This window comes from Mytilus edulis, chromosome 7, assembly GCF_963676685.1.
Source record: "Mytilus edulis chromosome 7, xbMytEdul2.2, whole genome shotgun sequence".
In the NCBI taxonomy this organism is placed as follows: domain Eukaryota; kingdom Metazoa; phylum Mollusca; class Bivalvia; order Mytilida; family Mytilidae; genus Mytilus; species Mytilus edulis.
Genome location: NC_092350.1, coordinates 7,371,236 through 7,398,189, shown reverse-complemented (window position 1 = coordinate 7,398,189; position 26,954 = coordinate 7,371,236). Strand labels below are relative to the sequence as shown.

General features: G+C 33.8%; 1 protein-coding gene across 11 annotated transcripts in view; it reads left to right on the top strand.

The window, feature by feature from the left end:
* Positions 1-26,954, top strand: part of LOC139529837 (LIM domain only protein 3-like) — a 122,377-nt gene that overhangs the window by 92,276 nt on the left and 3,147 nt on the right. For 10 of the 11 annotated variants that reach the window (XM_071325752.1, XM_071325757.1, XM_071325756.1 and 7 more), the window contains 2 exons: positions 25,652-25,874; positions 26,382-26,507. In XM_071325752.1, the coding sequence (XP_071181853.1) occupies positions 25,652-25,874; positions 26,382-26,507 (349 nt within the window). Of the gene's footprint in view, positions 1-9,929; positions 10,269-25,651; positions 25,875-26,381; positions 26,508-26,954 lie in introns of those variants that run through there. The other variant, XM_071325764.1, reaches the window with a different exon arrangement.

Sequence of the window (26,954 nt, the reverse complement as noted above, 5' to 3'; positions counted from 1 at the left end):
ACACTGAAGTCACTACTTGTACAACACCAGTTAACACTGAAGTCACTACTTGTACAACACCATAAAACACTGAAGTCACTACTTATACAACACCAGTTAACACTGCAGTCACTACTTGTACAACATCAGTAACACTGAAGTCACTACTTATACATCCCCATAAAACACTGAAGTCACTACTTGTACAACACCATAAAACACTGAAGTTACTACTTATACAACACCAGTTAACACTGCAGTCACTACTTGTACAACATCAGTAACACTGAAGTCACTACTTATACAACACCAGTTAACACTGCAGTCACTACTTGTACAACATCAGTAACACTGAAGTCACTAATTGTACAATATCAGTTACACTGAAGTCACTACTTGTACAACACCATATAACACTGAAGTCACTACTTGTACATCCCCATAAAACACTGAAGTCACTTCTTATACAACACCAGTTAACACTGCAGTCACTACTTGTACAACATCAGTAACACTGAAGGCACTACTTGTACATCACCAGTAACACTGAAGTCACTACTTGTACAACATCAGTAACACTGAAGTCACTACTTGTACAACATCAGTAACACTGAAGTCACTACTTGTACATCACTAGTAACACTGAAGTCACTACTTGTACAACATCAGTAACACTGCAGTCACTACTTGTACAACATCAGTAACACTGAAGTCACTGATTGTACATCAGTAACACTGAAGTCACTACTTGTACAACATCAGTCACACTGAACTTTCTATTTGTGTTGTAATACAGTGACTTCAATCCTACAAGTAACAATTTGTTTCCAATTAAAGAATGTTTTTCAAAGGGAAGAAGTAGTGACCAAATGGATCAGACTTAATATTTTTCTTTGTAAAAGAGCACACATCTATTGTAGAAAGAGGATTTAAAATTAAGTGGTTGTTCATGCAAATGTTACGTGGGTACATACATCAATACCAATGCCATTAGGTAAATCTTCCATCAGGTTAACATTGACAAGGAAACCAGTCTTTGAGAGTCGTCACCCTTCCCCTAATATTCTAAAATTGAACAGGAAGTCGGTATTATGAAGTTAAAAATGAAGTATTCAGAGTACAGACTAAAATAGAATAATTTATTCATAGTATAATAAAAGTCTGTTAAGTTGCAAAATCATGACTGCTTAATTATATATTCTTATATAATACTAAGTCTGTTGTAAGGGTTGTACATTTATGGACTGTTAAGTCATCAGAAATAATTCCAAAGAACAACATGTTTCCTTTACAAATGATGAATATCTCTTCAACCGATTGTGATAATTATTTAAAAATTTGTGTTTTTCATTGTATTATTTTACCAATTGTAATTGAATGTTAATTACCTTAACTCTTAATGCATTTTCTGGCTTAATTTCACCCAGTTTAGAAGTCTGCTTCACTTATTACTAATTTCCACTGTATATACTCAGTATTTACCTTGATGTAAACGGTTGTCTGAAATTGACTTCCTGTAATTTTTGAAAATTAACGGATATCTATTTATGTGAAGAACATTTAGTATATTCTTTTAAGTTAATGATATTTTAATGGCTGGCCCTAGTTATAGACCAATTCTGACAAACTTCATGATGGTCAATGGTATAATTACAAATTACTTCAGTCATCTAATGGTTTATGAAATATTAAACACCACTGCAGTATTTATAAAGCCTTAGGATCTATTGTAAATGTTAAACTAACAATAATCAATCAATTTTGTTATGTTTTTAATCTGTTAAGGCTAGATAAAAATCTAAAACTTCATTCAAACCATTAATTAGTTATCATGATTTCTATGTAATTGGTTCCTGACTTGGGACATGCACAATGCATGTACACTGTGAAATGGTTATTCCAGCATTCTATGATTGATCTCAAATCTCCCAAACCCCGACCACCCCATCAGCTCTCCGAACTGTATCCATGATTAATCCCAAATCTCCCTAGTCCTCCCAAATGTATCCATGATTGATCTCAAATCTCCCTAATCCAACCTGAACCCATCAGTCCTCCCAAACGTATCCATGATTGATCTCAAATCTCCCAAACCCTGACCACCTCATCAGCCCTCCCAAACATACCCATGATTAATCCCAAATCTCCCTAATCCAAACTGAACCCATCAGTCCTCCCAAACGTATCCATGATTGTTCCCAAATCTCCCAAACCCTGACCACATCATCAGCCCTCCCAAACATATCCATGATTAATCCCAAGTCTCCCAAACCCGACAACCCCATCAGCCCTCCCAAATATATCCATGTACTTTTCTGGTCAGTCCCCACATCACTAGATTTGTACATGCCATTGTAAGGGGAGAATGTTTTGAATAATGCATGTAAGCTTCAACACTTAATCTAATTTTAGTTCTAAGAAAATCCTGATATTAAATCCCATTACGTACCTCTTAACTAATGTCAGAAAATTTGAATCATATGAAAGTGTTAGCATTTTGTATAAAAACTTAACATCTGAACCATTAGGAGTCAATGTTAGGTTATGGTAAAGTGCCAAGCAGAATGAGTAAAACCTTTTAACGAAAAATGTTTTTGCACTCCGCTGTCAAAGATTAAATGGTTCTAATAGGCAAGCTTTTTTTCTTTCAAATTAATACAGTTTTTGCATTATGAAACTTTCATATAGACTTTATAAATAGTTGATGGGAAGGGATAAAGTTAATATTCAAATGAGGATCAGCGAGGGTGAGTTCTTTATTTTGTCAGTAAATAGTAAAATCAATAGATACAAATTGTTCTTAATGAATCGTGTGATGAATTTAATGTTCATTCACAAATTTTCAGATGTTTTTTTGTTCTGTGAAATGAAAATGAAATAAGGATAATATGTTAAGTAATGATTATGATTGTAAGAGCTGTATCAGGGTTGACACTTAGATATAGGCATCAGTCTAACATTTTTGTACTCACTGTAGTAATGGTATAAACCCTTATTTGAATGTTAGACTGTGAATAAGGTTAACAGGGGTTCAAATTTTCATTAAATAATTCAGGTTCAGGACCATTTGAAATTTTTAGTAAAGAAACCATCATGGTTGGGTTAATTACTAAAGCATCAGATTAAAGAATGGTACAAGGCAGCACTCGCACCCGCAAAGTGGAAAGGTATTAATATAAGTTGCAAAACTTGTTTCCCAATCCACTATAATTAAATATGTTTAAACTAAAGAATGGTATAGGTCCTTGATTTTGTAATTTAGAAATGAAAAGTCCTCTCCTTGAAAAGACAGGTCCTGGACCTAAATTGGACCCACACTAATTTGAACTGAGAGTAAATTTGTAAGGCACCACAGGCACTTATATATATCCATTGGAAAATTGATTATCCATACATTCAATTATATATATATATATATATGGATAGTTGACCTAATGGATAGAAGCAAGTGCATTGTGTAAGATGACCACTTGTTATTATTATATCAAATTTCCCCTTTGTTTTGTTTTCAGTGGTCCTAATATACAGTGTAGTAAACCTGTGTTATCCAACACACTGGGGGACCAGAAAAAAAATTCAGATTAAGCAGGGTGTCGGAATACTCAGGAAGAATAGGCATATTATGGAACCATTCAAATACCATTATTTATAAAGCAGGATGTTGGAATACTCACTCTGGTGTCAGATTAGGCAGGGTATACTGGGAAAGTTTTTCATTCTCATTGATTTAAGAAATATAATTTCCCTAGACAAAGTCACCCTGTGAAGCCTCCATGGGTTATGCAACTTCTTAAACACTCAGCAGATCCATTAGTTTGAAAATCTGTTAAACATTTATTAGTATTGAAAGTCATTAAAACCATTAGCTCAAAAAATAAGCTTATGTCATGTTAACCAGTAGGGAGTCAATTTTGTCTATTAAATACCTATGATTGGAAGGCTCTTTATTGTTTTAACAGTTTGTAGTCATGTCAGAATTACCACTGAAGTGCAATAATTTGCAGAATTTGTTATCAACCATCTCTTATACTAATTGGCAGTGTATTTGTAATGCAATGGAAATGTAAGTTTTCAGCAGTCAGAGCAGCCACCAGTTGAGGTTAAAATAAAGTACCGTGTTTAACTGGACAATGGACATTTTAAAGTTAATGTCTTTCAAAAACTGAACAATAGTGTCACAGGTTTTTTTTTGCCGCTTTTCCAACCTAAATAATCAAATTTTTGATTTACTCCATTTTAATTAAAAATCCTGCCAAACTAGTTATCTTCCTAAAGCTGAGTTTGCACAGTACAATTTTCTATTCCATTTTCAATTGGATTTGCTACCATAGCCTAAAGTAAACTGTACAGTGTTCCTTTGACATGAAACAAATTCCCTTTTGACACACTAAAGACATCTTATTTTAGTGTTCAAATGAAGCTATTGTAGTCTAAAGCAGGTAAATGTTACATAAAAATCTCAAGAAAAATTATGCCCTGTAAACCAACCTTTTGACCCATGCCTTATATGACCTATAAAAGGCCATGGCATGACAAAGCAGGAAATATTAATTCAGTAGAGAAAACCAACTTCCTGATTTATGCTAAATAAGAATGTGTCCATAGTACATGGATGCCCCCCTCGCATTTTCTATGTTTAGTGGACAGTGAAATTGGGGTAAAAAGTCACATTTGGCATTAAAATTAAAACCATCATATCATTATAAGGGAACATGTATACTAAGTTTCAAGTTGATTGGACTTGAACTTCATCGAAAACTACCTTGACCAAAAACTTTAACCTAAAGTGGGAGAGACGGGAGGAGGAACCCACAGACAAGAAAACATAATGCCACTCTACTATCGTAGAAAGAGATTAAAAAAACCAATATGGCAGAGAGCATTACTCACTAAAAACAGACTCTTAACTTGCACTAGGCACATACAGAAATTTTGGCCGGGTTTAAAACATGTTTATGAGACTTGACAACCCTACTCCTAAACTGTGACAGTTGTGTATCAGATATAAACATTCTAAAATACATCAATTGAAAATGACTTTAACTCATCAGATTTGTACTTGTATATTAGTGGCATGGAAGTTTGGTGGTGGGAAAGCTGTGTAGATGCCACAAATAAATACCTTACAGATTATACACTCAAGTGGACAATTTATAGCCTTTAAATGGACTTCTGTATAATGTTTATAACTAATTCATTCCTTTGTTAATATTATTAATGAATTTAATTGTATTTACATTTTAATTTTATAGATGGGAATCAAAGTAAACACTTGATTTAAAGTAAGAAAAATAGTTAATAGAAAATTATAGCACACCAGGGTATTAAATGCAACTTAAATTGGTTGGTGTAATACCCTAAATTTAAACAGCACTTAATTATCTACATTTGTAAGTAGACTTACACCTCAAGGGTTCATACAACCAAGGTAGTTTGTTTTGCTTTACTAATGCTGTCAAATTGAAAGTTTCCACTATTAGCTGTAATCTAGCTTTAGTTGAAAGTCCATGTTTAGAAAGTTTAATCCAATTACACACTCTAAAGACTGCTTCTTTCTTTACTCTAACTAATTGAATTATAACAAATATTTTTAGAACAATTTATAATTGTTCAGAATTTACAACAAATTTGTCAGTGTGAAAGTTTTATTTCAGACATTGTGAGAATTAGTCATTTCAGTTTAGTGTCGACATATTAAGCACACCAAGAAGTGATTTTTTGAGGAATTTGTTAGTAGAAATAGCTATTTTTCTTTTTCAAATTGGATATTACTGTACAACTGAAGTATTTGGATATTTTTGAAGGACTGAAATATTTGGATATTTTTGAAGGACTTTGAAATATTTGGATATTTTTGAAGGACTTTGAAATATTTGGATATTTTTGACGAACTTAACTCTTTGGTATGTTATATTGAGTTTTTTATGCTTTTTACTGAAATCTAATTAAACTTTTAACTTAAAAGTTTGATTTTGTGATACTAGATCCATAACTTGGTTAAAGTGACCTTATTTCTTGATTGCTCTAAACCTACATTATCACTGAACTAGTACACATTTTTGTAATAAAGGGCCAGCTAAAGCACGCCTCCAGTTGTGGGATTTTCTCACTGTGTTGAAGACCAATTGGTGGCCTTCGGTTGTTTCTGCTCTTTGGTCAGGTTGTTGTCTCTTTGACAGACATTCACCATTTCCATTCTCAATTTTATCTTATTTGAATGCATATTGACTTTAATGACTTATCTTGTAGATTTTCTCAAATGTTTAACGTTATGCCAGATAGAAAATTTCTTTATCAAACAAAATTATAAAACAATGACGCCTTATTTGCATACATTGTGTTTTTACAAGACATTAGTATATTAGATACACATGCCTTCTACCATATCTCGTAGGTTCTGATCCATCATCTATCTTAATTTGTCTTAATTTGGTTACAATTCTTTCTTTGATGGCCCTCTGGGACTATGTTGTATTTTCTAGCCATTGGGGATTTCCTTTTGAGTTCTTCCGTGTGTATTATAGTAAATAATTTTTTTATTTATTGATGGTGGGTAAATTATAACTGACGATGCATTCCTTTGTGTTTTAGATTGGTTAAGATCATGTTTTATACATATAAAAAATATACTGGAAATTAATTCTGTGTTTTTACAGAGGGTTTGTTACAGCTAAAAAGCTTAGATCTACAAATGTTTTAACATGCCAACTTTGAACCATGTGATTGATAAATCATACCGTTGGAAATTTTCTGTTTTTTAAGTTGAAAAAATAAAACAATAGCAAAGGGTGATGGACAGTTTCTCATTTAAACAATTTTCTCCTAAGGAATTCCCCATATAAAGCCTCTTAATGGAAGAGAAACATGCTCTAAAGTTAGTATGAAATTTTACTCCTTTGTGAATTTGTTTATTAGATAGTTGTATGCATGTTTGAATAGTTTTATTGAATGTTATTGAAGTGGAGCTAATAAAACGAGCATTATTTAATGTTTCTCATCAAATTACTAAAAGACAAGAAGACAACCAGTGTTAAGTAATGGTCTGTATTATATCTCAATGACAGCTTGTCATACAAATTCTCAGCTAGGATGTTTTTGAAATATAATTGTTTATAATTTGATGTCTTAAATGCAGCCTAGAAAGCATGACAATTGTTGTCAATGCAATACAAATATCATTGAATACAGGACAGTATCTTAAAACTTCTTCTAGTATTGGATTATCTAGGTAAATAAAGTTAGTATTTTGTATTTTATAAACTGTTTCTTCAAACACAGTGTCCTACATATCTTGAAGGATACATTAAAATTATATTTGGTAGTAAAGTTAAGATGTAGGAAAACAAGAAGGCCGAATATATTTCTATAGGTTATTTATATATGTGTCTTTATACAAAAAAAACTTACAATCTTAGCCAATATAGATTGGAGTCAAATACACCTACTACGTCACAGTACGTGCATGGTTCAATCTTGACACAACCTGATCGAGTGTTGACAGGCTAAGTGATACAAACACACATACTACGTGCATGGTTCAATCTTGACACAACCTGATCGAGTGTTGACAGGCTAAGTGATACAAACACACATACTACGTGCATGGTTCAATCTTGACACAACCTGATCGAGTGTTGACAGGCTAAGTGATACAAACACACATACTACGTGCATGGTTCAATCTTGACACAACATGATCGAGTGTTGACAGGCTAAGTGATACAAACACACATACTACGTGCATGGTTCAATCTTGACACAACCTGATCGAGTGTTGACAGGCTAAGTGATACAAACACACATACTACGTGCATGGTTCAATCTTGACACAACCTGATCGAGTGTTGACAGGCTAAGTGATACAAACACTTACTAAATTTTATCACCGGTATAAGGAAATAATTCGTAAATATAACTCAACATGCAGACATCTTATACGTTCAGGTATTTCACATCCAAAATTTTATGGAAATATTCTTTATAAAGCACAAAAATGTCAGTATTCTCCTCAGAAACTAACAAAACCTTTAAATAGACTTATTAAAAGGGGATATAGTTACGATACTGTTGTCAGGTCATTAAAGATTGCATATTTTGGCTTTAACATTGATTCACTGATAGGGTCTTTGCATCGGAACTAAACACATTTATTTCTAAAAAAACAGTTGTTGGCATGACACGGGTTATGTTCTTCTCATATATTTTATGATAGTATGATACTAAACCCCTAACGGGAGGGATTGTACCTGATATTCATATGATGAAGACATAATCTTTCAATCAGTTTAATTGAGGTCTGGAGCTGGCATGTCAGTTAACTGCTAGTAGTCTGTTGTTATTTATGTATTATTGTCATTTTATTTATTTTCTTTTGTTACATCTTTTGACATCAGACTCGGACTTCTCTTGAACTGAATTTTAATGTGCGTATTGTTATTGTTTTACTTTTCTACATTGGCTAGAGGTATAGGGGGAGGGTTGAGATCTCATAAACATGTTTAACCCCGCCGCAATTTTGCGCCTGTCCCAAGTCAGGAGCCTCTGGCCTTTGTTAGTCTTGTATGATTTTAAATTTTAGTTTCTTGTGTATAATTCGGAGTTTAGTATGACGTCCATTATCACTGTACTATTATGCATATTTTAGGGGCCAGCTGAAGGACACCTACGGGTGCGGGAATTCTCGCTACATTGAAGACCCATTGGTTGCCTTCGGCTGTTGTTTGCTCTATGGTCGGGTGGTTGTCGCTTTGACATATTCACCATTTCCTTTCTCAATTTTACACATACTACGTGCATGGTTCAATCTTGACACAACCTGATCGAGTGTTGACAGGCTAAGTGATACAAACACACATACTACGTGCATGGTTCAATCTTGACACAACCTGATCGAGTGTTGACGGGCTAAGTGATACAAACACACATACTACGTGCATGGTTCAATCTTGACACAACCTGATCGAGTGTTGACAGGCTAAGTGATACAAACACACATACTACGTGCATGGTTCAATCTTGACACAACATGATCGAGTGTTGACAGGCTAAGTGATACATTAGTTTGACTAGTACTACTATTATAAATAACACCACTCAGCCACCCATGCTCCTTTGTACACTGCGTATCCTCTCTATATTGTTTGGGGAATAAAGGTGCAGGGGAGAGCTCTGCCTGGTACTTTTAATTTTTTTGTACTTATTTTAACTTAAAATATTGGACTTTAATGAACAAATTGTGACTTGGATGAAGATTTGTCTGATTGGCTATCATACCACCATCTTCATATATCGGTAAACTTAAACCTACAGAGACTTATGGTGTATTCTGCATGTACTAATACTGTTAACTGCATGTACTTATATAAATTTTATATGAGCAAGCACCTGCTCAAAGATTTGAATCAACTAATTATAAAATGTAATTTAAAAAGCATTACAAGATTAGTTTTTATTTCATCATTAAGAATTTGAATTGAAATTGTTTATGCATAATTATAATGAAAATGATTAAATTTTATGCAATTTCATTCAGTATGGTCAATCATTTGTGAATTAGAAACGTGAAAATTAATAATTTCTTATTATGGACAACAATGGTCTAGCAATTAATGAGTTTGTTTTGAATAAAAGGATATTTTGTTGAGTAACATTGCTTTTAATCATAGAATAAGGTTGATTACTGTAAAAACCAGTGTATCAGTTTATACAATAAACCTTCACAGCTTATCTTACTTCAATCTAGATTAAAAAATGAATTAAGATATGAAAAAATAAGTGTGGGATATAAAGCCGTAAAAATCCATGATTAATTTCAAGATGTTAGCTAACCTAGTAATTATTTGCAAACAATTATAGTCCTTAACAATGAATGGGGAAAGTTAATAATTATGATGCTATCACAAAGAAATTTACAATTGGCCAGTAACATCACTTTTCTCTATTACCTAATTATAACTGTATTGAATAAACAACAGTAACAAGGCGTTCGGTATTATTAATGCTCAACGGGACTTGATATGAAGACTGAGAGCCTCATTATAACACATATTAATTCTCTATAATAACGGGAGGGGATTAATTTCCGAGGATCACGTCGGTATAGTGTCACACATCATAGTTTCAGCAGTTATTGGATTTTTTTGTACAGTTTTAATATAAAGATATGGGAGAATAGAGCAGTTTATATTTTATTTCCACATTTGTATTTTATAACGCCTTTGGATAATAGAGCAGTTTGAACATTTGTATTTTGTTAACGGATAATAGAATGATTACCCAGGCTAGTGAAGGTAAGAATCCAAGCTATATTTAAACGTGAACGATCTTTTAATAGTATGATAGAGTAACTCAGCCATGCTTATTTTATTGATGTAGCACTCTATTTTAACCCTTTATCTCATTTGTATATGTTCACACCATAGCTGGTGGTTACTGCTGATACTAAAAACTATGTAATAGAGAATTGACACAAAAAAATACATTGAGTTTTTCTTCCAAATCAAAGTAAATTGTTCAGATTTCAATTTTCTGTGTAAAAAATGTAAAATCACAAAAATATTGAACTTAGTATGAGTAAAATTCAAAACAGAAAGTCCCTAATCAAATGGCAAAATCAAAAGCTCAAACATTATATTAGAAAAATTTCTGTTGTTAAAGGCTTTCAGACTACATGAGGAAAATGTATATAAGTTAGGTTTGTATATTGTGAATCAAAATATTAATAAAACAGCTTGAAATTGAACATTATGGAAATTAACACAAACTTAAAACATTTGAATAGGTATTTGACCACAAAAGGAACCTGAATATGATTATATCCAATTAAATTACCAGTAAATGCCAACTTTGGATGAGGTTTCTAAATTGAACAACAGAGCATTTGAGAGGGGTCATTAAAAATCTGGTTAGATAGATTGATTGTTAGTGTTTAAACCCCACTTTTAAGCACAACCTTTGGACTATTTTGTGGCGGCCAGTTTTTGGTTTTGTGGAGGTAGCTGGAGTGCCCAGAGAAAACTGGTTAAAAGACATGCCATGTTGATAATCGTTGCTTTAATAAACAATCTAAGTGTTATTAAACTTTCATCTTTATTATATTAATAACAGACTCTGTGAGTGAGGTGTGAATTAGAAATTTAAGAAAGTGTTAATTTGAAGATGAGTGTTTACGATATTATCAAAACCTTTATGATTGGATATTAGAATGTCGGTTATGGTATATCCACTGATGTAATCTGTAATCATTATCAGTTAGGGTACATACTCAGATACTTAAGGAATTACAGGGAAATGAATGGTAAGCTCATTTTTTTTTAGATCCCGCAACAAAGTTGTCGGTGCCATATAGTTTTAACTTGTCCGAAATTTGAAATTTCGAAATTCCGTAATTCCGTCATTCTGTCATTCCGCAACAAACCATTATACAGAGTTTTTTTTCTAAACGCCTTCAGATATTGGGCTGATTTTTGGTATGTGAGTTAACCATGATGAGTTACAGATCAAGTTTAAGTTTCGTTCCGCTCCACTAATTTTTGCTGAAATTACAGACTTTGGACTTTGAGAAATTGTTGAAAATCACAGTTATACAGAGTTTTTTTCTAAACGTCTTCAGATATTGAGCTGATTTTTTATATGTGAGTTAACCATGATGAGTTACAGATCAAGTATCAGTTTTGTTCTGCTACGCTAATTTTTGCTAAAATTACAGGCTTTTTAAGGACTTTGATAAATTATTGAAAATCATAGTTAAACGGATTTTTTTTCTATACCCCTCCAGATTTTGAGCTGATTTTTGATAAGTGAGACTACCATCATGTTTGTGTCCACATGTGTTATTGAAATTGCAGATTTTTCAACTTTTTGGGACGGGACCATTCGTGTCGCTTTGACATATCTAATTTATGATTGAAATACTGGTGTATCAGACAAAAAAAAGCTAGAATTAAGCTCTTACGAATTTAATATGTATTTAATGTACAGTGGAAACATAGATTCTGGGACCTTAGATAAACATTTTGAAGACCTATTAAAATGTTCTGTGTAAGTTGACTTTGTGTCGATCCATAACAGTGTATGTTCAGATCTATGATGCAAACTTAAAACTTATATGTTATTACTAAATGCCTTCATCAAGCTATAAAGAAAGCATTGGTCTTATTTCACTGGTATCTTAAAATCTTTAGCAAAACATTCTGCTAACTTTTGTCTTAAAATAAAAATACATGTTATTAAATACATGTCATTGTTCAGGTTACTTCCCTTTGACAACTTGTATAACTGGTTAGATTATATTAGTTCACCTTCCTATATGAACATGCTTGATAAATTACTATTCATAATTGTATAAATTACTATTCCTTGATTTATTTCTCCTTTCCCCTTTTCGTCAAGTCGAACACTGAACACATGCCTTTGTCTTGTTTATTAACAATGATAAAAATATATCCTTACTTTAGACATACCCCTTAATGATAGCATGTCCTGAATGACATTATCAAATTGAGACAACAGACCTGGGGTTCAGCTGTGTTGATTAAAAGTTTTGGTAGAATTCTCATTAGAACTACAGCCCACCCTTGCTCTGTATATGATTCCCAATTAGTCGTCTTGTTAACACTTTTGATTAGTTTAATATATACAATTTCTACTTCATTAAATTTTTTTGCAGAATTTGTTTCTTGCCAGAACTTTCTCTAATGATTTCCTCTGTCTTTGTTACAGTGGGGGTCTCATTGGAATATTAAAACTAAGGTTGTTGCTTACACCTGCAAGGCTTTTGGTTCCTTAGTGTAGAGAATAGTTGAAAGATAATGATATGACTTTCTAATTAAGTGTAATGTATAGGTAAATATATAAAAATATGAAAGTTTGTATGTGTGTGTTTATATACCAATTTATTATCATTTGATGTCTTCCTTGTAGTTTATATTCCTGGAGTTATCTAAAAAAAAAACACTGCTTTGAGGTCACATAGTTGAAATTTAATAGTTTTATCTGGGGCTCTGTCTTAAATTTATCTTGTTTTTTGTCCAAAGAGAGCCCCATTCATTAATACTGGATGTATCTGGTACTCTGCCTAGAGAGCCTCATTCATTAATACTGGATGTATCTGGTACTCTGCCTAGAGAGCCTCATTCATTAATACTGGGTGTATCTGGTACTCTGCCTAGAGAGCCCCATTCATTACTACTGGATGTATCTGGTACTCTGCCTAGAGAGCCTCATTCATTAATACTGGATGTATCTGGTACTCTGCCTAGAGAGCCCCATTCATTAATACTGGATGTATCTGGTACTCTGCCTAGAGAGCCCCATTCATTAATACTGGATGTATCTGGTACTCTGCGTAGAGAGCCCCATTCATTAATACTGGATGTATTTGGTACTCTGCCTAGAGAGCCCCATTCATTAATACTGGATGTATCTGGTACTCTGCCTAGAGAGCCCCATTCATTAATACTGGATGTATCTGGTACTCTGCCTAGAGAGCCCCATTCATTAATACTGGATGTATCTGGTACTCTGCCTAGAGAGCCCCATTCATTAATACTGGATGTATCTGGTACTCTGCCTAGAGAGCCTCATTCATTAATACTGGATGTATCTGGTACTCTGCCTAGAGAGCCTCATTCATTAATACTGGATGTATCAGGTACTCTGCCTAGAGAGCCCCATTCATTACTACTGGATGTATCTGGTACTCTGCCTAGAGAGCCTCATTCATTAATACTGGATGTATCTGGTACTCTGCCTAGAGAGCCTCATTCATTAATACTGGATGTATCTGGTACTCTGCCTAGAGAGCCTCATTCATTAATACTGGATGTATCTGGTACTCAGCCTAGAGAGCCCCATTCATTAATACTGGATGTATCTGGTACTCTGCCTAGAGAGCCCCATTCATTAATACTGGATGTATCTGGTACTCTGCCTAGAGAGCCCCATTCATTAATACTGGATGTATCTGGTACTCTGCCTAGAGAGCCCCATTCATTACTACTGGATGTATCTGGTACTCTGCCTAGAGAGCCCCATTCATTAATACTGGATGTATCTGGTACTCTGCCTAGAGAGCCTCATTCATTAATACTGGATGGATCTGGTACTCTGCCTAGAGAGCCTCATTCATTAATACTGGATGTATCTGGTACTCTGCCTAGAGAGCCCCATTCATTAATACTGGATGTATCTGGTACTCTGCCTAGAGAGCCCCATTCATTACTACTGGATGTATCTGGTACTCTGCCTAGAGAGCCCCATTCATTACTACTGGATGTATCTGGTACTCTGCCTAGAGAGCCCCATTCATTAATACTGGATGTATCTGGTACTCTGCCTAGAGAGCCCCATTCATTAATACTGGATGTATCTGGTACTCTGCCTAGAGAGCCTCATTCATTAATACTGGATGTATCTGGTACTCTGCCTAGAGAGCCCCATTCATTAATACTGGATGTATCTGGTACTCTGCCTAGAGAGCCCCATTCATTAATACTGGATGTATCTGGTACTCTGCCTAGAGAGCCTCATTCATTAATACTGGATGTATCTGGTACTCTGCCTAGAGAGCCCCATTCATTAATACTGGATGTATCTGGTACTCTGCCTAGATAGCCCCATTCATTAATACTGGATGTATCTGGTACTCTGCCTAGAGAGCCTCATTCATTAATACTGGATGTATCTGGTACTCAGCCTAGAGAGCCCCATTCGTTAATACTGGATGTATCTGGTACTCTGCCTAGAGAGCCTCATTCGTTAATACTGGATGTATCTGGTACTCTGCCTAGAGAGCCCCATTCATTAATACTGGATGTATCTGGTACTCTGCCTAGAGAGCCCCATTCATTAATACTGGATGTATCTGGTACTCTGCCTAGAGAGCCCCATTCATTAATACTGGATGTATCTGGTACTCTGCCTAGAGAGCCCCATTCATTAATACTGGATGTATCTGGTACTCTGCGTAGAGAGCCCCATTCATTAATACTGGATGTATCTGGTACTCTGCCTAGAGAGCCCCATTCATTAATACTGGATGTATCTGGTACTCTGCGTAGAGAGCCCCATTCATTAATACTGGATGTATTTGGTACTCTGCCTAGAGAGCCCCATTCATTAATACTGGATGTATCTGGTACTCTGCCTAGAGAGCCTCATTCATTAATACTGGATTTATCTGGTACTCTGCCTAGAGAGCCTCATTCATTACTACTGGATGTATCTGGTACTCTGCCTAGAGAGCCTCATTCATTAATACTGGATGTATCTGGTACTCTGCGTAGAGAGCCCCATTCATTAATACTGGATGTATCTGGTACTCTGCCTAGAGAGCCTCATTCATTAATACTGGATGTATCTGGTACTCTGCCTAGAGAGCCCCATTCATTAATACTGGATGTATCTGGTACTCTGCCTAGAGAGCCTCATTCATTAATACTGGATTTATCTGGTACTCTGCGTAGAGAGCCCCATTCATTAATACTGGGTGTATCTGGTACTCTGCCTAGAGAGCCCCATTCATTAATACTGGATGTATCTGGTACTCTGCGTAGAGAGCCCCATTCATTAATACTGGATGTATCTGGTACTCTGCCTAGAGAGCCCCATTCATTAATACTGGATGTATCTGGTACTCTGCCTAGAGAGCCCCATTCATTAATACTGGATGTATCTGGTACTCTGCCTAGAGAGCCTCATTCATTAATACTGGATGTATCTGGTACTCTGCGTAGAGAGCCCCATTCATTAATACTGGATGTATCTGGTACTCTGCCTAGAGAGCCTCATTCATTAATACTGGATGTATCTGGTACTCAGCCTAGAGAGCCCCATTCATTAATACTGGATGTATCTGGTACTCTGCCTAGAGAGCCTCATTCGTTAATACTGGATGTATCTGGTACTCTGCCTAGAGAGCCTCATTCGTTAATACTGGATGTATCTGGTACTCTGCCTAGAGAGCCCCATTCATTAATACTGGATGTATCTGGTACTCTGCCTAGAGAGCCCCATTCATTAATACTGGATGTATCTGGTACTCTGCCTAGAGAGCCCCATTCATTAATACTGGATGTATCTGGTACTCTGCCTAGAGAGCCCCATTCATTAATACTGGATGTATCTGGTACTCTGCCTAGAGAGCCGGATGTATCTGGTACTCTGCCTAGAGAGCCCCATTCGTTAATACTGGATGTATCTGGTACTCTGCCTAGAGAGCCCCATTCATTAATACTGGATGTATCTGGTACTCTGCCTAGAGAGCCTCATTCATTAATACTGGATGTATCTGGTACTCTGCCTAGAGAGCCCCATTCATTAATACTGGATGTATCTGGTACTCTGTCTAGAGAGCCTCATTCATTAATACTGGATGTATCTGGTACTCTGCCTAGAGAGCCCCATTCATTAATACTGGATGTATCTGGTACTCTGCCTAGAGAGCCCCATTCATTAATACTGGATGTATCTGGTACTCTGTCTAGAGAGCCTCATTCATTAATACTGGATGTATCTGGTACTCTGCCTAGATAGCCCCATTCATTAATACTGGATGTATCTGGTACTCTGCCTAGAGAGCCTCATTCGTTAATACTGGATTTATCTGGTACTCTGCCTAGAGAGCCCCATTCATTAATACTGGATGTATCTGGTACTCTGCCTAGAGAGCCCCATTCATTAATACTGGATGTATCTGGTACTCTGCCTAGAGAGCCCCATTCATTAATACTGGATGTATCTGATACTCAGCATAGAGAGCCCCATTCATTAATACTGGATTTGTCTGTTCAATCTGGTACCCTAATGAGATTTTAAGATTGGCCACTCAAATTCAAATTGATAATGTTACTTTTGTGTCTGTTAGACAGTTCAGCCAGGTAATGAAAGGCTCTCCAGTTTATACTTAAGTAACAACATATGTTCAACAGAAACATTTTAAATTAATGAAATAAACATAAAATTTCAATTCAGTGTAAGGTGGGGAATGTTTGTTCTACACATTGTAAGTAAATTCTGAGTGATTGTTTCCAGGTCCTGTACTTTCCATTCAAAATGAACTAAACATGGTTGACTTTTCATCCTAAGTCCATTTAATATTATAATACATAAATTGTCTCTTTTGAGTTCTGTGTCTTTTCAGGAAAAAAACATAATTACTTGAATGGTCTCCATGTTAAGTTCTTTAGATCCATTAAAGTAAATTTTGTAAAGGCCCTTATTTGGCCTAAAAGTTACTGCAATTTCAAAAGTTATCATACATATTCTTAACTAACTGAAAACTTGACTAAGGTACAAGGTATTCAGAAAAACTAAACAAATTTGACATCGAACAAGTTACCATGGCAACAAATCATGACTTAATCTGCATATATTGTTAAATTTCATGATTTTCCTTGTTTTTTCATCAAATTTTTAAGTATATTTTAGATTGAAAAAGTATGTGACACCCAAGTAACAACTTTATATTTGGTGAGATTATGCCAATAGTTATAATAAAGCTTCTGTTTAATTATTTTGTTGTTTCTGGGCTGCGCAGGATGTTTCCACAACGGAAATAATGAAAGAAAACTGCATAAATTCTGTATTTTTCATTGTTTTTATGAAAACAGTACATATTATGACGTAATTGTGATGTCACGAGATTAAAATCTTTATGTTTTTCATTTATATTTCTTGACCCTATGCATTTCTAAACATTATGTGCCAATTTGAAATGGTTATCAAATATTTTCTTTTCTTGGGCTAAAACCTTAATGCCCCTACTCCTTTTTCATGGTCAGTGACCACATCCTTGGTCAATAAAAATTAATACCAAATGAATAATGTTTGTGTTTACTCATCCATGAATGATTCAGGTCCTGGGTCCATCAGAGTAGATTATCAATGATGGGTTATGGGCCCATTCAAATAAGATTAAATAATCAGTGTTTCAAGTTTCTTGTCCATTAGATAAAGTCTTTTAGTGCTTGGTCCTTTTTCCCCCTCAAATAGTTGGTTAAATAACCACTATATTGTATGAAATATTGGAGAGTTAAAGAAATAAAGATAAGATGCAAAGGAACCATGACGCAATGAGCCACAATAAGCTTACGGAACACAATATGTCTGAAAAATGGTATTGTGTACCTATTTCCAACGGCTAAGCTACATTTCTAAAGGATTTACATGATTAGTACAAAACCAATTTAGTATGAAGACATTTTGAGTAAATAATTCAGCCAGCCTAACACATCAATGTATAATTAACTATTACTTAGTCTATTGAGTATGGATTAATACCTTTCTATTCTGCAAGTCCTCCAATTTCTATGAACAATCTGAACATGGTAGAGATGGTCCGGAATTGTTGATGGAGCAAAGATGGAGCAGGGTACAAAGTAATTGATCCAGGAAGGAATTCACTAGTTAACCTTAAACAAACTGAGCTAGAATGTGGGACTTCGGGAGACTTTTAATTTTCTCAAGGAAAGCTCCTGAACAAAGTTAAGAGCTGTCAAGATATTTTTCCCTTCCTTTGAAATAATTATGTTTCACTTTTGTCAGTGATTTTAAATTTCTTATTATTTCAGTATTTGTCCTACACTTTTTCAATAGGAGCTAAGAAGAAATAGAAAATAACCTTATCAAGTCCACTTTTGTTGTCTGGTTTTTCTGTATAATTAGTTTTGATTAACATATGACGACTTCAATCCCTTGTAATGAAAAAAGATGATTAGATTGAAGGTGCACTAACAAATTGTAGAAAAGTGGTTACAGGAAAAAAATGTTCAATTAATGGTGTACAAAATCCTCTCCTCACTGTGATTTGATATTTAGAAACAGTTGTATAAACAACAGAGAACTTGTGTAATCAAATTAGTTTTAGTGGGTTTTTTGGTTTAAATTCTGGGTGGTTGCATAACAGCATTAAAGTTTAACTTTATTGTTTTTATTTTTATTTTTTTGTAAATATTGTGATCAACATTTATCAAAATGCAAAATTAAGTGAATTCTGCATTCAACCCATTGAGTATTTCTCTTTCTTTTCTCACTCCAGTTCCTAATTTAAACCAATATCCTAAAGTTGGAAATTAATTGAAAACCTTAATTATTACCAAATCACAACCAAGCCAAATCAGATAAGAAACATGTCTCTCCCTTCTGTGGCCTCCAACATTGACACATTACTAGTGATCATTGAAGATCAAATAGTCCCCATCAATCACAGGCTTAACTTAAGTGAAGGAAATTGTCATAGTGTTAATTACCTCTGTTGGCCCCTGATTATAACACTTATTAATTTTCAAATTTGCAGACTCAGGTGAGGCTCACAGCAGGATATTTTCTGTAAGAATAATACTACAGTAAAATAGCGTGCTTATATTAATGTCAATTCCAAATATGATGTTAAGATGTTAAAGATTTGATTAAGTAGTAATTGAATGGCATATACTAAAAGTAGGATTGAATCGATGTCTCAAGATGTGGAATGACATATACTAATAGTAGGATCAAATCAATGTCTCAAAAAGTGGAAATAGGTCAACTTAGGTTTTCCCTGAAAGTTAGTTTAAAATGTGTTAATAATCTGTTTTTTTATAGTATCAATCAGAAGTTCATTTGAATATCATTATTATAAGATAACCATGAAAAATAGAACTGGTTTGCTTGCATATAATTGCAACATGTAAATAGCAGCTGAGTGAAATTGTATGCATTGTGCACTTTGCTCAATTTATTAAAATTAGTGTTGCTTTATAATAAAAAAAAATTCTACCCTAATTTTTGTTGCATAGTCCATACCATGTTTTACTGTTTCCTGACTAACATCATTATTATTAGACCACTCTGTAAGTCTATACCATGTTTTACTGTTTCCTGACTTACATCACTATTATCAGACCACTCTGTTGGTCCATACCATGTTTTGCTGTTTCCTGACGTACATCATTATTATCAGACCACCCTGTTGGTCCATGCCCTACTTTACTGTTTCCTGACTTACATCACTATAATTAGACCGCTATGTTGGTCCATGTCATGTTTTACTGTTTCCTGACTTAGACCACTATGTTGCTCCATACCATGTTTTACTGTTTCCTGACTTACATCATTATTATCAGACTCTGTTGGCCCATACCATGTTTTACTGTTTCCTGACTTGCATCACTAATATTAGACCACTCTGTTGGTCCATACCATGTTTTACTGTTTCCTAACTAAGACCATTCTGTTGCTCCATGCCATGTTTTCTGTTTCCTGACTTACAAATGCACAATACACAGTAACGATATGACATTAGCATCAGGTGTTTTAATTTTCAATTTTCTTTATCCTGTAAGACTTTTCTATTTCATAAAGAAGATTAAGAACAATAAAATAACAATAAATAATATAACAGGAATGGCAAGCATAGAAATACACAAGTCAAATTAATTTTCTTTCTCATGTTTTAGTTCATGTATTTAAATGTCACGTATGCAAGGATGTTGGCCTTGTGTGAGTGGACTCTGGCACATTTGTGAAACTAAGCTCATATTGTCATTGGATAGCATTTTTTATACGACCGCAAAATTTGAAAAATTTTTCGTCGTATATTGCTATCACGTTGGCGTCGTCGTCGTCGTCGTCGTCGTCCGAATACTTTTAGTTTTCGCACTCTAACTTTAGTAAAAGTGAATGGAAATCTATGAAATTTTAACACAAGGTTTATGACCACAAAAGGAAGGTTGGTATTGATTTTGGGAGTTTTGGTCCCAACATTTTAGGAATTAGGGGCCAAAAAGGGCCCAAAAAAGCATTTTCTTGGTTTTCGCACTATAACTTTAGTTTGAGTTAATATGAAATTTTGACACAAGGTTTATGACCACAAAAGAATGGTTGGGATTGATTTTGGGAGTTTTGGTTTCAACAGTTTAGGAATTAGGGGCCAAAAAAGGGCCCAAATAAGCATTATTCTTGGTTTTCGCACAATGACTTTAGTTTAAGTAAATAGAAATCAATGAAATTTAAACACAATGTTAATGACTACAAAAGGAAGGTTGGTATTGATTTTGGGAGTTTAGGTCCCAACAGTTTAGGAATTAGGGGCCAAAAAGGGACCCAAATAAGCATTTTTCTTGGTTTTCGCACCATAACGTTAGTATAAGTAAATAGAAATCTATGATATTTAAACACAAGGTTTATGACCATAAAAGGAAGGTTGGTATTGATTTTGGGAGTTTTGGTTCCAACAGAATAAGGGGCCCAAAGGATCCAAAATTAAACTTTGTTTGATTTCATCAAAATTGAATAATTGGGGTTCTTTGATATGCCGAATCTAACTGTGTATGTAGATTCTTAACTTTTGGTCCCGTTTTCAAATTGGTCTACATTAAGGTCCAAAGGGTCCAAAATTAAACTTAGTTTGATTTTGACAAAAAATGAATCAGTTAGGTTCTTTGATATGCTGAATCTAAAAATGTACTTAGATTCTTGATTATTGGCCCAGTTTTCAAGTTGGTCCAAATCAATTTCCAAAATTAAACTTTGTTTGATTTCATCAAAAATTGAATAAATAGGGTTCTTTGATATACCAAATCTAACTGTGTATGTAGATTCTTCATTTTTGGTCCTGTTTTCAAATTGGTCTACACTAAAGTCCAAAGGGTCCAAAATTAAACTTAGTCTGATTTTAACAAAAATTGAAATCTTGGGGTTCTTTGATATGCTGAATCCAAAAATGTACTTAGATTTTTTATTATGGGCCCAGTTTTCAAGTTGGTCCAAATCAGGATCTAAAATTATTATATTAAGTATTGTGCAATAGCAAGTCTTTTCAATTGCACAGTATTGCGCAATGGCAAGAAATATCTAATTGCACAATATTGTGAAATAGCAAATTTTTTTTTTAATTAGAGTTATCTTTTTTTGTCCAGAATAGTAAGCAAGAAATATCTAATTGCAAAATATTGTGCAATAGCAAGATTTTTTTTTAATTGGAGTTATCTTTCTTTGTCCAGAATCAACTTAAATCTTTGTTATATACAATATACAATGTATATTCACTTTTTACTACCAACTGATAAATTAAAATAATCTTTACCATTCAGTGATAACAAGCAGTTTTTTTACATTTTAATATTTTATGATGTATTTAAATGAGTAGTTATTGTTGCAAACTCCATTAGAAATTTTAATTGAGATTAGTTTTGGAATAAGGGAAAGGGGGATGTGATTAAAAAAATTGGGTTCAATTTTTCTCATTTGAAATTTCATAAATAAAAAAGAAAATTTCTTCAAACATTTTTTTGAGAGGATTAATATTCAACAGCATAGTGAATTGCTCTAAGAGAAAACAAAAATTTTAAGTTCATTAGAACACATTCATTCTGTGTCAGAAACCTATGCTGTGTCAACTATTTAATCACAATCCAAATTTAGAGCTGAATCCAGCTTGAATGTTGTGTCCATACTTGCCCCAACCGTTCAGGGTTCAACCTCTGCGGTCGTATAAAGCTACGCCCTGCGGAGCATCTGGTTTTATATTAATGTATCCATATATAGACAAAAGGGTCATAACTCTTATGAGCAATTAATGAATATCATGTCGAAGAAAACAGACCACAGCCAAAAAGAAAAAAAACAAAAAGAAAGGTAAATAACAGTGGACACAACACAACAAAACACGGAGAACTGAGGACTGAGAAAATCTTAAAAAATCACCAAAAATCTTAAGAAGGATGAAGGATGACCCTTACAGCTCCACTGTTGGCGCTCATCAAGTTACTAAAAGCAAGTCAAACATTTGTGACAAGACTCATTTTGTAAAGTCATAAATTACAACATAATTATTCCCAGGTCATCTGCTCAACTATCAAAGGGAATGACTTGAACTTCTTGGTTTATTAGCAGTGATTGAATGTTGTTAAAATCAGTAGAATTTCTAAACTTTGATATCACATGTATTTTGAGTATTATTTTGAGGTCATGGTCAGAATATTGTTACCATTTATATAACTATAAGACCTAAATCAATGGTATCACTTAACTACCTGTATATCATGTAGACTACATTAACAACTAAAACGACATGGCATCTTTCTGAGACATCTCTATTTAGTTCTGATAGTTTTCACAACTTCCAAAACTAGTTAATTGAAAAAAGCCACCATTATTTAACCAAGTTGAGAATATTACCATTCATTTAGTAAACAGCAGTGCAGATAAAGAGAGTAATTTTGACTGGGTCCATTATACCTAATGATTCTGTCACCACGGAGATAGATAGTGTTGACATCCATATGATGACTGTGACCATTAGTAAACAACAGTGAAATTTACATTACATCAGATGGGAAACTGACATCACTGAATTAGAGTGATAAATGCCTTATGATTTGATTAATGGAGGCAGATTTTATCACTATTTATATGCATATTATTACAAAAAAAATAGGGGGGTGGTTTAGTTCATATATGAAATATGGTTATAGATCTTAAAGATAAAGATTTGTTTAACTAATTATCCTAAAAACACTGATTTCACCAAATTATTTTGGTAGTTTATCAAAATAAAGTTATTAGTTTACATATTTTGACAGCTTTGTTGAGTGTTAAGTATAAAGTATTCACTAATTGAAAATTTTCAACAAGTATGAAAGAAAGCCTTATTTTTTAAATGTCATACTTTTAATTTATGTGAAAGTACTTGTATTTTGAAGCTGGTGACTTATTCATGTACTGGTATAGTTTAATTGAGAAAAAGTTTCAAAACCCCAAAAGTTATAGGCATATAATGATTTATATTTATAAAAACTTTGTCTTTTTATTAGAACATTTTTTCTGTAAATACTGTAAGAAATTGTACTGACTAAACTCCTTATATCATAACATCATTGCAATAGTTTGCCGATGGGCACAAAGGTGGACTTTATATAATATTCAGAAAGGTCAACATGAACCCATACTACTTATCTAACGATATTTAATAATGTGAAAGTTAATCACTGGATCAAAAAATTAATTTAAAAATCTTATTTCGATTTCATCTTTTCTTTGTATTATAAAAGAAAAGTTATACTTAATAGCTGTTCCGTTGCATTAATAAAACCTTGTACTAAAAAGTAAGTTTCTTTTAATTAGTGTAATTTACGAGAAGCTGAACATTAACTCTGTATGATAGATTTGTAATGTGTACAACTTAATCACCCTATACACCTGGCCAAGACAAATTGCATTTTCATATTTCATTTCTGCTTTATTAATTACGGAGGTTTTTCAGTACTCAGCCTTCCAGCCAAATAGTTTCATATCACACACCATTATAAAAATATTTTGTGTTGAAATTTACCATATGTAAGTTATACAAACAGTTCCATTAGAGAACGATGTAGTTATGACATTAGGGAACATTAATTTGCCAGTAAATGATAAATAGAAGTTAGATTGGTGTAATTATACCAGATTATTTAACATTCTGTGTACAAAACAGTTGTCTCAGGCACTTTCTTGGATGTAAACGCACTCTTAAGGTCAGGTTTACTAAATATTTTCTCCGGTTTACTAAATATTTTCGTATGTAGTTATGTTATAGGAAAGATAGATATTTAAGTGTATTGATATTAACATTCATGTTGTGTATATATTTTCTGTGTTCAGATATTGAGATGTCTTCCTCATGCAGTTATTTTACTGAATGAACTGTTTTGATATATTTTGTTGAAATAAATTGCTTTTTAATATTGAGGAATAAAATGTTTTGTTATATCCTAAATTTATTTTCTTATTTTATACCAAAAATACATTTACAGTATATATAATATACATTGTTTACTGAATCCTTTGAAAGAAGAAATAGGGTTTATAATACATTTGTACAATCAACACAAAATGATGGAAACCACTAATAAAAATGTATTATTAAAGTAAGATGGCAACATGAATTTTCTCCTTGGAAATCATACCACATGTTTCAAATTGTGGTGTTCTGTGAAAGCTTATGAAAAAATGTTTGTTTAATAAGAGAAATTCTTGGTCAGATCATATTAAAATAGAAGAGTTGATATACACATAAGCTATTACGATTTGTATTTTAAGGTAATTTAAACCTCATTTTGTACATGCCACCATAGAGCTTATGAGGCAGCAAACTGTAGACAATCAATCCATTACACTGGCCCCTGCGAAAAATGTTCTAGAACAGATTTTAAGTTCTTGAATGTTCTAGAACTTTTCTAGAACATCAAGAACTGTTCTTGAACTACCAAAATTGTTCATGAACTGAGTTCTAGAACGGTGTTTGTTCTTGAACTTTTGTTCTAGAACTTTATTTGTTCTTGAACTCAGTTCTTGAACATTATTTGTTCTTGAACTCAGTTCTTGAACATTATTTGTTCTTGAACTCAGTTCTTGAACATTATTTGTTCTTGAACTTAGATCTAGACCAGGAATCCCAGTCCATCAGTTAAAGTAACCAGTATTACATGTATAGTCAGTGTCAGATTCAGGTGGGAATATAGAGGCTGTATGCACCTACCTACCTCTGCCTTGTGATTGAATAAAATCTTAAAAAATCATTCACCTTGCTTTGCTTGCAGAGAAGCCACAATTTTTACCATTACAGATAATTACACCCTCTTTCCTTTCAACCCAGAATCTACCCTTGAAAGTATTATTTTTAGACTTCTATTTCAATTCCTGTTCTTTTTTTCAGGTCAAATGCAGATATCACAGGAGTCTGCCTCCAGTCTTGGAGTGAAGCAGGAGTGTACTGGCTGTAAGAAGGAGATATCAGAACGGTACATGTTAAAGGCCATGGACCAGTACTGGCACGAGGACTGTCTGAAGTGTTCCTGCTGTGATTGTCGACTAGGAGAGGTGGGATCTACACTGTTTGCCAAGGCTAACTTGTTATTGTGCAGGAGAGATTATTTGAGGTGAGTGTTTGTTTTGTGTATGATTGATAGCTAGATAAAAAATCTCAGTTTGTAATGTAAATGTAATTGTCATGGGTCCAATCATAGCCAGCCCTTTTGTGTTGACATAGAATATCATTGACATGGTTATTTTCTGTAAATTCACTGTTTATAAAATGTCCCCTTGTTCAATACACTAACGTTTTCTACATCCAGACATAGATTGCCATAGCCCCAAATTAAACTTGAAACAAATATTGCAGTTAGGTATCTGATACTAAGTTAGCAACAAAATAACCATTATAGAAACTGAAAAAAGAACAAACCTTACAGGTCAATGAAAACACTACTTCCAGTTTTAGGTCTAAGTTAAAAATCCTTTTAGAATGTCAACCAGGCTATCTACAAAAAATCTGATTAACATGGTATAGATGGACCCATGTAATTTAGGCCACAAAATTCCTTGGGCCAAAAGTTCATTCTCGGAACATCAACATTTAACTGACCGATGAATATTGTATATTTCAGATTATTTGGTACCACAGGTTATTGTGCTGCTTGCAGTAAAATGATTCCAGCATTTGAAATGGTTATGAGAGCCAAAAGTAACGTGTATCACCTGGAATGTTTTGCTTGTCAACAATGTAATCACAGGTAAAAAACATTTCTTCTTAATGACCTGATTTGATATATAAAATAAGCACAGGGAACCTCAGCTAGTTCTATTATTGAATACCAAATAGTTGTTCAAAGGATTAATGAAAATGTAGGAACGAAGGAATGAGTACTTATTCTTTATACCAAAGTGATCAGAAGAAATCTAATGTTAAATAGTTCTGCCCTGAATTTGCATGCAGTTACATAAGTCATGTGTTGACTTGAATGGTACAGCGTTTTACAAAAAAATCATTTTAAGGGGAGATAACTCATATTTTTTCCATATTCTTTCTAAATCACCTTCAAAATATCTTAATTGTGTCAACTTTAATGGATAAGTCAAACAAACTCATCTCCTTTGGTATCATGTTATTTCTTATTGTTTATATTTGACCTTATATACACAATTTTTCTTCGAGGCATATAACAAATTTTTTTTTCTAC